At 35.4% G+C, this 13,260-nt stretch overlaps 1 protein-coding gene across 1 annotated transcript in view; it reads right to left on the reverse strand.

The window, feature by feature from the left end:
* The window catches only part of LOC145277732 (uncharacterized), a 72,704-nt gene that overhangs the window by 8,633 nt on the left and 50,811 nt on the right, over positions 1-13,260 (reverse strand). Inside the window, exons 6-7 of the mRNA XM_080129436.1 lie at positions 11,584-11,722; positions 7,337-7,543 (exon numbers count right to left, since the gene is read on the reverse strand). Of these exons, the coding sequence (XP_079985562.1) occupies positions 7,337-7,543; positions 11,584-11,722 (346 nt within the window). The remainder of the gene's footprint in view (positions 1-7,336; positions 7,544-11,583; positions 11,723-13,260) is intronic.

Raw genomic sequence — 13,260 nt, forward strand, 5'->3', positions numbered from 1 at the left:
TTCTTTTTTTTTTTCAATCTTTCAACTTTCCATTCCCACTCTCACGGGGAGATCTTGTGCCTTCGAGAGAGAAAGAAAAAAAAATTATGTGCCCGTGGAAATTCGTTCGCACGTTTCCTACCAAAACGAGGTATCACAGGTCGTCGGCACCAGTTATGTGACACTTAACTCACCCGCGCGTCGTCCAGTGGTGGAATGCCCCCGGTTGTCGGATCTGGTGTTTTCTCGGCGAGGATGTCAACGGCCGGTTTCCTGAAACAGACTTGTCATGCAAAACAAATGAAGGGACCAAGTCAATAAGCGTTTCTTTTTGTTTAAACTTCTTTGTATTCAATCAGGGTACAATCGCAGTTAGCTGTTTAGTTAGGGACTGGCCACTTGTTAACTGCGAGGTTTTCTCTTCTCTCTCCGACAGACAACTCAATTATCTACGTGACAGGGTCAATCGATGGGGGAATCTTCGCTCGTCGGACCCAAGGAAGCAAAGCTCTCTCTCTAACTCTCTGACTCTGACTGTCAATCTCTCAAGGCTCGCTGCTTATATTGTGGGGGCGTGGACTGGGTCTCTTCCCGTTTCAGGTCGTTGGCCAATCAGAATTAAGGGATCACTGTCCGTCAAATCTTCGCCAGGCGGCCTATACCCAAAAAAGGAGCTGTCTTTCTTTCTCTGTTGGCATTCGGGTGTTCTCTAATGGAACTTGACAGGTCGTAAAAACAGAGATGCCCAACTTAATTATTTTTGAGAGGACATAAAAACAGCTGAATCCGATTCCACAAGGGCCACGCGTCTTTTCAATAGGGTCACTTGTCGCCCCGCTGTTCGTCGACTGTTTGCTTTGGACATCGGAATTTCATTGGTATCCTCGCCACCCACGGGCTGTCATGGCCAATTTAACGTCATCACGTTCTCTCACCATAAGCTATGATCTTATCTTTTTTTTTCTGTCTTTCTTTCTCTTCCTTTCGTCGTTTACAGCTGCCTTTTTTTTCCTTTTCTTTTTCTACGGGTTCACCGCTACTCTTGGCCTTTTGGTCAGGATCAAAGTGCAGCATCTGTTCTTTGGATGCCGCACTTCCATTTCTTGTTCTCTTTCGGTGGAGGAGAAATCCTTCACGACTGGGACAATTCTTATTTTTGTACCCTTGAGCGTCTCTCAGTTATACAATGTTCATTTAGATGATGATACAAAACACATTTACCTTTCTGTTGAAAAGACGACCCGAAGACAAACAGTTACAAAATATTAGATGATTTTTTTATTCATCAACCGGCCGATTAGTGACTCAGGAATTCAAACTTGTATAGTTACATGGTCTCTCTCTTCCATCCTTCGCCTCTAAGGGGATCAGCTTCACTCTCTGCCTCTCTCTCTCTCTCTCTCTCTCTCTCTCTCTCTCTCTGGTTGTGAATGTGACTCTTTTATCCTCTCCGATTATCTCCTCTAACTACGAACCCCATTACAATATATTGAGAATCTACTTTGTTTATGACGTCAGAGGCTTGCTGTCAACCAACGTGACTTTATCACGTTTCCATTTACATATGTCTGTCCAAACACACTTGGCCAACAAAGAATTCCCAATTTTAATTGTTCAATTTCTAACCTATTTTTAATCATTATCTATAAACTCGCATATCCATCTTTTTAACTTACATATTTAATATCCAGTTATTTCTAAAAGAATGGACAATCGCTGCATTCCTAGGATTTCAATTAATCCTTGTCTGCAAGGTTCGATTCTAGCGTTTTCCTAATATCATTTTCACTTATCTAGTCTGCCTTCTTGCTTATATGAGAAGGGAACGGCCCTTCTTATGTAACAATAATAGTGACTCAATGTTTATGGTTAATTTCTGAGAGACCTATACCTCCCGCTCCTCTGGGCAAATACAACCCAAGTAGATACTGATTTTATACATTATTCTGTACACCATCAACATTTTCCTAGTTTGCTTTTGTGTCTAGTATATTAATATCCTTATGTAGCTATTCTATTATGCCAAAGTTAGTGTTATCACTAGCATAGCAAGTTGGTTAATAAAGGTTATTTTGTTTTGTGTTTGTAAGCTCTGTTTTGCCATTTTTTTTTTTTTTTGGACACGGCAAGTAAATAAATATTACATAATTTCTGAATGTCATGCTACATAATTTAATAATCATAACATATTTTAATATGTCATAATCAAAATACATTTTTAGAATCTTTACTTTGAAATTTCTTTTTAAATTTAAAACTTTTATATTTAAATATATTTATTAATTTCAGGCTTTTTTCGTTTAGTATGTTTAGGTTCCCTTCAATCAGAACTGATTATCTTCATCTCAAATAAAGTATAATCATTGGACAAACTCCTAGTGGATGTAATACCAGTATCTGTAATCAACATACTAACAGAGTATAACAAAATGTATTACAGGAAACGCGCGATGACTTATGGTTGGTTCGGCATGGACTAATTGCTAATAATCAAATGTGTCTGAAAATAAAACCATTCTAAAAAAAAATATATTTTGATTGCAACATATTTCATTAAAAATAAAACCATTCTAAAAAATACATATTTTGATTGCAACATATTTCATTAAAAATAAAATCATGCTGAAAAAGAATCATTTCAATGTAAAAGATTAGTTTTTTTTATGTAGAGTTTAAAATTAAACTAAAATTACATATATATTTATCAGAAGGGACTCTTCCTCGTTATAAACCGGCAAAATTTGGCAAGACTTCTGCTAAACAGAAAGCGAAAGTCGTAAAGAAACTGAGTATATAGAAGCTAGAAATAACGTTAAGAAAGAAATAGCGACAGCTAAGAGAGAATTTACGGAAACCACTAAAAAGCGCATCGAAGCACAAAAACTAGGAACTCGAGACTTCTGGAAAATCTACAACAGTGTAGTAAATAATGGGTAATCAACAATTCCCCCACTAACCAATAATCACGAGGTTGTCTCCTCAGCAACCGACAAGGCTAACATGCTTGCCAATCGGTTTGCCTCAAACTCCACACTGGACCCTTCCAACCACCCCCTACCTGACTTTCTTATGCAGACAGACGCCACGCTAGACGATCTGAAAACCACCCCTGCTTAGGTGCATGCTATCATAAAAACCTTGACACATCAAAAGCATGTGGACCCGATCTTATCCCAGCTGTGCTATTAAAAAAAGTGCTCAGCCGAAGTAGCTCCAGTTCTCTCCAAACTCTACAACAAATGCCTTAATGAAGCTTGCTTTCCAGGCTGTTGGAAACCGGCTTCTGTTGTACCAGTATTCAAGAATTCTGGCGAAAGGACTGACCCATCAAATTATCGCCCCATTAGCCTCCTCCCACTTTTTGCCAAAATATTTGAGACCATAATTAACCATGCTCTAGTCCATCAGCTTACAGATGCTAAACTTCTGACTGACAAACAATATGGATTTAGACAAGCCCGTTCCACACCAGACATCCTAACTGTGATCTCTGAACGTATATACCATTCACTGGACAAAGCGGGGGAGGGCAGAGCGATAGCTCTAGATATATCTAAGGCTTTTGACAGGGTATGGCATGAGGGTCTCCTCAGGAAAATTAGATCATATGGTATCACTGGTAGAATACTTAACATAATTAAATCCTTCTTAGATAAGAGAAAAATCCAGGTTGTCCTCGACGGTCGTACATCTAAACAATATGATATAAATGTGAGAGTGCCCCAGGGTTCTATCCTTGGACCTCTATTGTTCCTGATATTCATAAATAACCTCCCCGACAAAATTGCCTCTGAGATGGGTATATATGCTGATGACACTACACTCTATGGCAGGCACGACAGGAAGACGAATGAACACATTTCTAAAGAAATGGCAGAAACACTAGAGGAAGACCTCCAATCTGTGGTGGAATGGGGACAAAAGTGGTTGGTCGCGTTCAATGCTGCCAAGACTAAACTAGTTTCATTCAATAATTACAAGAAACCCTCTCTACCACCTATAGCAATGGCCAACGACTCTTTATCTGAGAGTACATCTTTCAAACTCCTTGGCCTAACGTTCACAGGAAACAGGAGTTGGAACAATTACATTGAAGGCATTGCCAGGGCCGCTGCAAGAAAGGTGGGCTCTCTCTACCGTGCTAGAAAACTACTCACACCCGAAAGTATCCTGTACCTCTATAAGGCCACCATTCGCCCATGTATGGAGTATTGCTGTCACATCTGGGCTGGTGCATCTGCTACTAGTCTCTCGCTCCTTGACAAGGTTCAAAAGAGAGTCGCAAACCTGATAGGCCCTGAACTGGCATCTAAGCTTCAGCCTCTGTCCCATCGACGAAATGTTGCATTCATCTGCCTTTTCTACAAGTATTTTAGTGGTGAATGCTCTGACGAACTGCAATCACTTGTGCCCCCACGACGTGAGCACCCCCGACAAACCCGACAGGCTGCTAAATCCCACCCCCACACTGTAGAGATCCCTAGATGTAAAAGATCTTTTTGCTCCAATAGTTTCTTCCCCAGAACCGCTAGACTCTGGAATTCCATTCCAGGTCCCTGCTTCCCCAACAGTACTGACGTGCAGAAGTTCAAGTGTAACGTGAACCGACATCTTGCTGCCCAAATCCCTACATAGTACCCCAGTAGTTGTTGCCTCTGATAGTAGCCCTCTACACCAAAGTGGCAATTTGCCTTGTTTGGGGTGAAAATTTAATAAAAAAAAAATTATTTAAAATAATGTTATCTTTAAAAAAAGATGGATATAAATTTTCGCAAATTACTGGCTATTAAAAATCAAATATCGATCTATCAGATACAATACTAGGTAGATCTAATGTCAAGAATCCAATCGACTTTTATTTATATAGGGTTCTCCATAAATAGCGATATAATTTATAAAACTACAAATAAAAGAAGATATAGAGCTACTTTGTGGCGACTGAATTGTCAAATGATTCCAATGAACGCTGAAAACAAAATTTAATTGCTACCCTTTTTATTTCTCCATTTTATTCCAATACGCTCACTTCGTTACTCGCGGAAACTAGTAAGTTTTTACATAAGCGTGTGGACACAAGGTATTTTCAACAAATGGAATTCTTTGCAAACCTCCAAAAAGTAACACATATACGTGAATGTAGTAAGCTGACGGGAAATTAGAAACTTCTATAAAACAAACAGCCAGAGACATTGGATATTTTCAAGTCGGCCACACTTGAAAGACACCAGAACATACACTCTTCCCCCTCAGGTCTGGGTAGGTAAGTTGCAAAAGAAAATGACTCAATGACTCACATATAAACCTTTTTCATCTTGTACATGCATTCTGATGCACTAATGAGTCAGGTGGACAGAAACGAACAACTACTCACGGCTATACATGCACTAACATGAATAAGGTAAACAAATGCACACACATATACAATGACACGGCCAAATATTTATATACATATATATTTATACTAGCATGGGTATCCGGCGTTGCTTGGGTTGACGTGAAGTTCCATTTGGAATACACCTGCTATACTAATCATTTCCATCATGGGCAACGTGAATACCCCCACAACAATTTCAAAAATAAAAGAACGGATAAACACATGTAAATGTAATCGCCCAAAAAAAAGGAAGTACGTGGTACCCTCTTCACCAGATATTTCGGCAGAAGGGATACAAAGAGAAGAAACTATTCTCCGGATATTGAGTACTGGAAAGCCCCCCCCCCAAAAAAAAAACAAATAAATAATTAAAAATAAATCATTACAACTTTTGTTTTTAAAAAAAATAGCAACGAATGCCTGTGCTATTGCAAAAAAAAAAAAAAAAAATTAGTCTAATAGGCAGGCTCGAACCTGGAATGCGAATGAAGGGAAAAAGGTAACTGCGGAACTGTTTTGACTACTGTCCTAAGAAAAGTCACGAATTTTGTAAGGGCACTTTTTTCATTGGCTTTTTTTTTTTGCAAATAAAGAAAATTTTCGATTTGCTTTTTTTTTTTTTTGAAGGGGGCTTTTTCGATTTGCCTTTTTTTTTTTAGGGGAGAGCCGTTTTGTTTTTAAAAGCGTGCGCTTTGAATTCAAGCTTAAGTTTGAATTCGAAGCAGTCAAAGATTCTGTAGTGATTTTTACGACGTGACCCAGCATCGTTTAATCCCTATGAAAATGAAGATCTACCAAAAATTAATTCCAAAAACAATTAAATGAAATTTTTCGTCATTTTATGTTTCTAATGTAATCCCCCCTCCCACCAAAAAATTGAATTTGTCATATTTTGGGGTTTGTTTTGTTTATGAAATGGTTATACAGAATGAATTAAATTTATCGTTATTTTGTTTCAAATGTAATTCCTGCCCCCCTCCAACAAATTGTATTTGTCATATTTTGGCCCCCTCCTCAATCGCCAAACTTGAAAAAATGCTTGAGGTGAAATGTCTTGTTGAATGCTTGGTGGCCAAAAAGTGGGTGCTCATTTTATGTTAAATTTATATAGAAAAGTGATCCTCCACGCTAAAATGTTAATTTTTTCTTTCAAAATTTCTTCTTTCATATTATTTATAAAGGCTGTTTAAACGTATTAGGCCCTCAAAAAGTAGATCTTCATTTTTTTAGGGGTTAAAGACGCTGGGTCACATCATAAAAATTTACCGATTCTGTAATAGGCGTTTAAAGAATAATAAAATCAAACAAATTAAATCTTTCCAGTTTTTTCGTAAGTTTTTTTTTTTTTTTTTTTTAAATATTTTTAAAAAATAATAAAAGTCAAACATTTTTCTATCTACACGGAATTATTTTTCCAACTAAAAACTTATTGAGATTACCAAATTATTTTATTTGGTAAGAGTGTGTTTTTTATGTTTCAAAGTTTCTACAGGCAAATAACTTTAAAAATGTTTTTTAAAAGGTCGATGTTGGAAATAATAATTCCAAATAAATTAAATTAAATATATTATCAATATAATTGTTATTTGAAGTTTATTAAATAACAATTTTAAATAGTACATCTAAAACAATTCTCTCGCTAGAAACATAAACTATGATACCACTATTTAGTAAAATCGATTTTTCTTAATGTAATATGCAAATGAGGTGATCTCTTAATTGTATATTTTACAAAAATCATACTATATATATATATAGAGAGAGAGAGAAATAAATGAAAGATTAAAGTAAGGAACGTTTTGTATATATTAATCAAATTGTGAACAAATAAACAGACAGGAATACGAATTTATATATATAGATATGCATATTCACAATCATGGCTGACACTGGTTATTAACTTTTATTCCACTTAATTGAGTGCATTTGAAATCTGAAAAAAAAAAAAAGAAGTGAAAAGCAGGCAAAAACAAAATATCTCACCTGAGGTGGAATGTACTCATTATTTGTGTGGAGGTCTCCATATCGTAGACGAGGTTTGACTCCCCAGTTTTGGAAGAACTCTTTGTTGGATGTATTGCTCTCAAATGGAACATCGCAGTTGGAAGTCAAATTCAAGTTGTTCTTTGGCACTATCACAACTGACCGCAATTTGGAAGGATTTTCAATATCGATTGGCCGGTAATCTCTCTGCGAATGCAGAATGACAAAGGAAAAAAGAAAATGGTCAAAATATTTTAGTGCATTCACAATTTATGTTTCACCATTTTTCTAGATGAGGATTGATAATTTGCATTATTCGATTAATGAGAATGGCAGGTACTCGACTGAGCTCCAATCCATGGTCCCTCTGTGAAACATTTGCAACAAATGCTCGTCTATCTACAGCAACAATCAATAATTTCCTCTACTCCCTATCAATTCTTTAAGCTAAACAAAAATTCCATTTTTTCTTAGAATTGCCCGTCTGTAGAACACAATGGCGTAGGGTTGCTTCCCACCTGACTATAACATGATCTTTTTTAGATCTAATGTAAATAAGTTTATGTTGAGCCGTCCTCTTAAATACCTAAGTTCTACCATTACCAATCATCACGAGGTTGTCTCACTGGTTACCCGACAATCATTAACCCTTATCTTCAAGTGGCTTTTGGGCTTGATAAGTGGTCACCCCTAGTAAAAAAAACCTACTATTTTCATCTGGGTTGTTATTTTTACAACATTGTCGCCGATGTAACGTTTGATCTTCAATCCCTTAAGACAAGCGATTATAACTTATTATAAATTATAGCATAAACTTATAAGAAAGGCATAAAAATAAACACTTCTATCCGGTCAATGTTGATGAACAAGAAAAAATTTACCTCCAAAGGGTTTGGTTTGGAATTCCATGCAGGTTCTCCAGTTTAACATAAAGATTCCTAATTTGGATTATTTGAGTTATTTGGATTAGTGTTCCTATCTTGAGCGTTATTTTCACAACGTTTCGACCGATATAACATCTGACCTTCTTCAAGTGTAACTTGTTGAACTCAGAAATCTCTCTGTCAAACTCAGGAATCTGCACAAAATTTCGAACAGAAGCCTTCATTTAATCCATGGAGGTAGCATGCTCTTGTTCTATCAGCCATGACTGGATAGAAGTCCTAAGTAATTCGCATTTGCAATTGCATGCAGATTCACAAGTTCGGCTGAAAGATTCCTTAGTTCGCCAAAATATACCTGAAGAAGGTCACGGGTTACATTGGCCGAAACGTGTGAAACTAATAACCAAGATAAGAACAGTAATCCAAATAATCCAAATAATACGACTCACCAATCTTAATTCCCAAAAATTCAGAAAAGTTCCTAAATTCAAACAGATGAACTTGAAAAAGGGCCAGAGATTACATCAGCCAAAATGTTGTTAAAATAACAACCAAGATTAGAACAGTAGTTCAAATAATCGAAATTATAAAACTAGACAAAATCATTCAGAAGTCCAGATTTCTTTTCTGTGAATTTAAATAATGCTTCTTAATATAGTCGTTACTGAATAAAAAAGGTTAGGATTAATAAAGGTCAAGCAATGCTAAATATCTTCCATATATGTATGACACTTTGGTACAGATATAGATTTTAAACAAGACAAAATCGACTTTTGTCGCCGCTGAAATGTTTTTAAGCCGGAAAAAAGCCTAGTCTAAACGAACGCAGGGTTGTTTAGTTTATTGAGAATTGTGAATACTTTCTGCTGTATTTATTATTTTATTGGTTCAAACATTTGAAAGTACTTGCTCATATTCTCATTTATATTTCTTTATTCGTTTGTCTAAACGCCAATTGTGTAACCTGCTTTGTAAAACTGTTTATTTTATTTTATAGGAGCCAGCAAGTACATTGCTACTTTATTCTCTTAGTCTGTGGGTTTTGAATATACAATAAATTTGTATCACCCACCACGGAGATTTTTTTTTATAAATAAAATCTTTTACTTTTCATTTCAAACAATACCACTTTTAACCTTATTCATTTCCTATCACATTCCTTTATTTTATCCTTTCATTTTTGTGAACTTTTCATATGTAATCTATCCCGGGTTACGCCAACCTGAGTAAATTTGTGATTTTGCTGTGCAGGTTGGTTAGTGCAAGAAGAGTTCAAGTGTTAAGTTGCTGATGTATGTCACACTTTGTAATTGGGGTCGACGATAGCACCGGAAATAGTTCTATCAGATTCGTGTAAAAGAGAGCATGGAAAGAAAGAAAAGAAGAGAGAGAGAGAGAGAGAGAGAGAGAGAGAGAGAGAGAGAGAGGGAGAGAGCATGAAAGAAAGAAAGGAAGATATCTTTTCTCTCGCATGCAAGTCAGTCTAGTTTCCGATTTTGATCAGAGCAGACACATCGAGATGGGTGCGAAGATGCGCCGGAGAAAGAAACGCAAAAAAGATTTAAGAACTACCGATAAGAAAGAATGTTGAACCACCAAGACTAAGAAAGAAATAAACCAAGCATTAATTAAAGGAAGCGTCCGACTTGTTATTTTATGCATACAGTTCCCTTTGCAGCTACAAGCGATGAAGCCAAAAACAGAAAAAAGGTATGTCAACGTTTGTTTATACACACATATAGGACATTATGAACACGACCTTATATAGACACTAGATGTATCATGATTACATACATTAATACAAACAAAGAGACACACGTAATGAGATATACATATAACAGACAAAATCTTATACTCTTTCTACGATTTTATTTGTCTGAAAACAGATAAATTTACAACTTTTCTTCTTTTTTGTTGATAAATTGTTTTCTTTTTAACATAACCAGTGCAACAATAATTTTTGCAGATATTCTGCATTTTATTTTCTGGGTACTGGTATAGGTCATTTTGAAACGGATAAAAAAAACAACTAAATTAGGGTTAGGTTAAGGATAATTTAAGGTTATTTAAGGGTTAGGTAAAGGTTAAGCCTACAGCTATGAAATTCATTTTTGATTTAATCACTGTTCTTTGATGTAAAGAGTTACTCAATTTACATGTAAATTTGTCGTCTGCTTTTTCATAATCTTCCGCTGTTTACATATATATGTCCGGAAGCTTCCAAACAAAAATTCAGTTTTGTCTAGTTCAAAAGATATACTAATACCAACACTTTTTTATTTAAAAACACCGATACTGTATATATTTTACCAGAAAGCTGTGTGTAACCGCTTTTTGCATACAGCAAATTTTTATTATTTAATTTTTCCACGTTGAAGTTATCAGTTTGTGGCATGGTCCCTTGCCTTGGTAGTGGCCATCTTGAACAATTATAGCGTATTTATGTTTAACCAAGAATCACACCCATGTCTAATATGAATTGGGGGTATGAAAGTTATTTATTGTAGCTAAGGAAGAAAATGAAATATTAAGAACATAGAAGGGCCACCAGCATTTTTATACAAGAGTATGCTAGTAAATTTTCATAATACAGACACACGTTTGGATAATGAAAGTTGGGTTCGTAGTTGCAAAGCATAATGTTCATAGTATGAATATATGTAATATATATGTAACTAATAAATGTATGTGAGTCTTTGGCAGCGTGGCGTTGTGTATGTGTGTGCGTTGGTTTACCTTGTTCATGTTGGTGCATGTATAAATGTGTGCGAGTTGATGAAGCTGGTATGTGCATTATTAGTTCCATTCCTTTTGCGATTTGCCTCCACCTCCCCGCCCTTTGATGAGGGTGAAGAGCGCACGTTCTGGTGTCTTTTGGGTGCAGTCGATTTGTACCTCTAGATTTTGGCTGTTTGTTTTACATGAGTTTCTAACTTTTCGTCGGCTTACTATTTTCACATGTATGTGTTACTTTTGGTGAATTTGGAACGATTTTCATTGGTTGAAAATACTTTGAATTAACACGTTTGTGTCAAGACTTCATGAAGTGAGGAAGAAAACGAATCCAAACGAAACTAAGAAAGAAAGAGAATAAATTATTTGAACCGTTTTAGCTTTCGTCAAAATCACTTCTCTGTCTTGCTACATATCTCTATATTGTCTATTTAGCACTGTTACAAAGTTGGTACGGTTGCTCAACGGATTTGTAATCTACAAATTTACAATCAAAATAGGATTCCTCTCCCTCTTCAACACTATCAGCGCAGACAATACAACGTCAGTTAGTCACAATTGCCAAGCACTCGTACGCATAATAATTCCAAGAAATTGCTGAAGAAAATAAAGATAGAGAATGACTCTTACCATCTGTGAAGAGGTTGTTTCAAGTTTTACGGTTGGTTGAACGTATTCTTCTACTTCCTTCTTGAAAGACTGCCTCATTGGATGCTTCCTTGTATCATGGCCTTTGTAAATGGATCGTTGTTCTGTTTCAAAACTTCTTCTAGACATACACACACAAAAAGCATAAATATAAAACATTTATTTATTTAAAAAAAAAAAGCTCTGCTAGTCAATAACTTTCAGAATGATTAAACAATGATTCACATTTATCAACGCTACGAGTTCTCTCCCTTTAGATAAATAAGAACACGTCTGTTTCACATTATTGTGTTTATAAATGAAAACACTAAATTGATTTCTTTCGCATTTAAAAAGAAATTGTGACAATGACCTCACCATAAAGAAGGTCAGTTCAAATCGTTTGACCAGCATTGCAGTTCCATCAGCATACTAATTAGTATAAGTAACACAAAACATATATGTCTACGAATATTATATATATATATATATATATATATATATATATATATATATATATATATTAATCATATTCATAGTAGACATACATGTTTCGTGTTCACTTGTACTCATCAGTATGTGATGAAACTGCACAAGTAACATGAAACATATATGTCTATTTATATATATATTTTATAAAGCTCCCCTCTTCGGTAGATATATGTCTATTTATATATATATTTTATAAAGCTCCCCTCTTCGGTAGAGCACTCTCGTAAATTATATTACTCGCTACTTAATTTAGCTGAAATAATGCGAAGCTCGCAATTTGTTTACAAACAAAACGTTTGAGCCCTCTACGAGTAGCGGACGGATGTTTATTTAAATACGCATTCGGACAGTTTAATTTCGGCCACCGATTCCGTAGTCAGGGGGTAGGACTGCCGACTGTCATCACGACGGTTCTAGGTTCGATCCTCGGCTTGGGAGAGGTGTTAGTCTAGCGGCACTGATGAGTTGTGAAACAACGAAACAGGTCTGTATGTCGATGACTAAAATATATATATATATATATATATATATATATATTTATAGACTTATATGTTTCGTGTTCACTTGTACTCATCAGTATGTGATGGAACTGCACTGCTAGTCAAACGATTTGAACTGACCTTCTTTACGGTGAGGTCATTGTCACAATTTCATTTTAAATGCGAAAGAAATTAATTTATATTTAATTAATTAAGAAATTAATTTATATTTAATTAATTATATTTTAAAAACAACACACACACACACACACACACACACACACACACACACACACACACACATATATATATATATATATATATATATATATATATATATATATATATATGGTGTCTTTGAGGGGATCTTTTCCCTGATTATCATCTTTAAAGTAAGTTTTCCATAGTTTTGACTTGGCATTCTTCCTGTCATTCTTAGATACTCTTCTTCCTTTTATTTTGTTTTAAAACACTACGCCGGTTTTCACTGATATTTGATTGTCTCTGACGAGCACTCAAATAAACTAAAGACAATATTTTGTTATGGTCTGCAAAACGAATACTTAATGTAATTTATTAAGTTTTTAAATATTTTTCCTAGAAATCACTCCAGACAAGGCATAAAGCCACTTCATGTAGCGAACTAAAACTGTTATATTTTCATTAACAAAAGAGAAGTTCTTTATATGTGCTTTAATCGTCTTTCTGG

The sequence above is a fragment of the Euprymna scolopes genome, chromosome 6 (genome assembly GCF_053919585.1).
Source record: "Euprymna scolopes isolate OS-2025 chromosome 6, ASM5391958v1, whole genome shotgun sequence".
In the NCBI taxonomy this organism is placed as follows: domain Eukaryota; kingdom Metazoa; phylum Mollusca; class Cephalopoda; order Sepiida; family Sepiolidae; genus Euprymna; species Euprymna scolopes.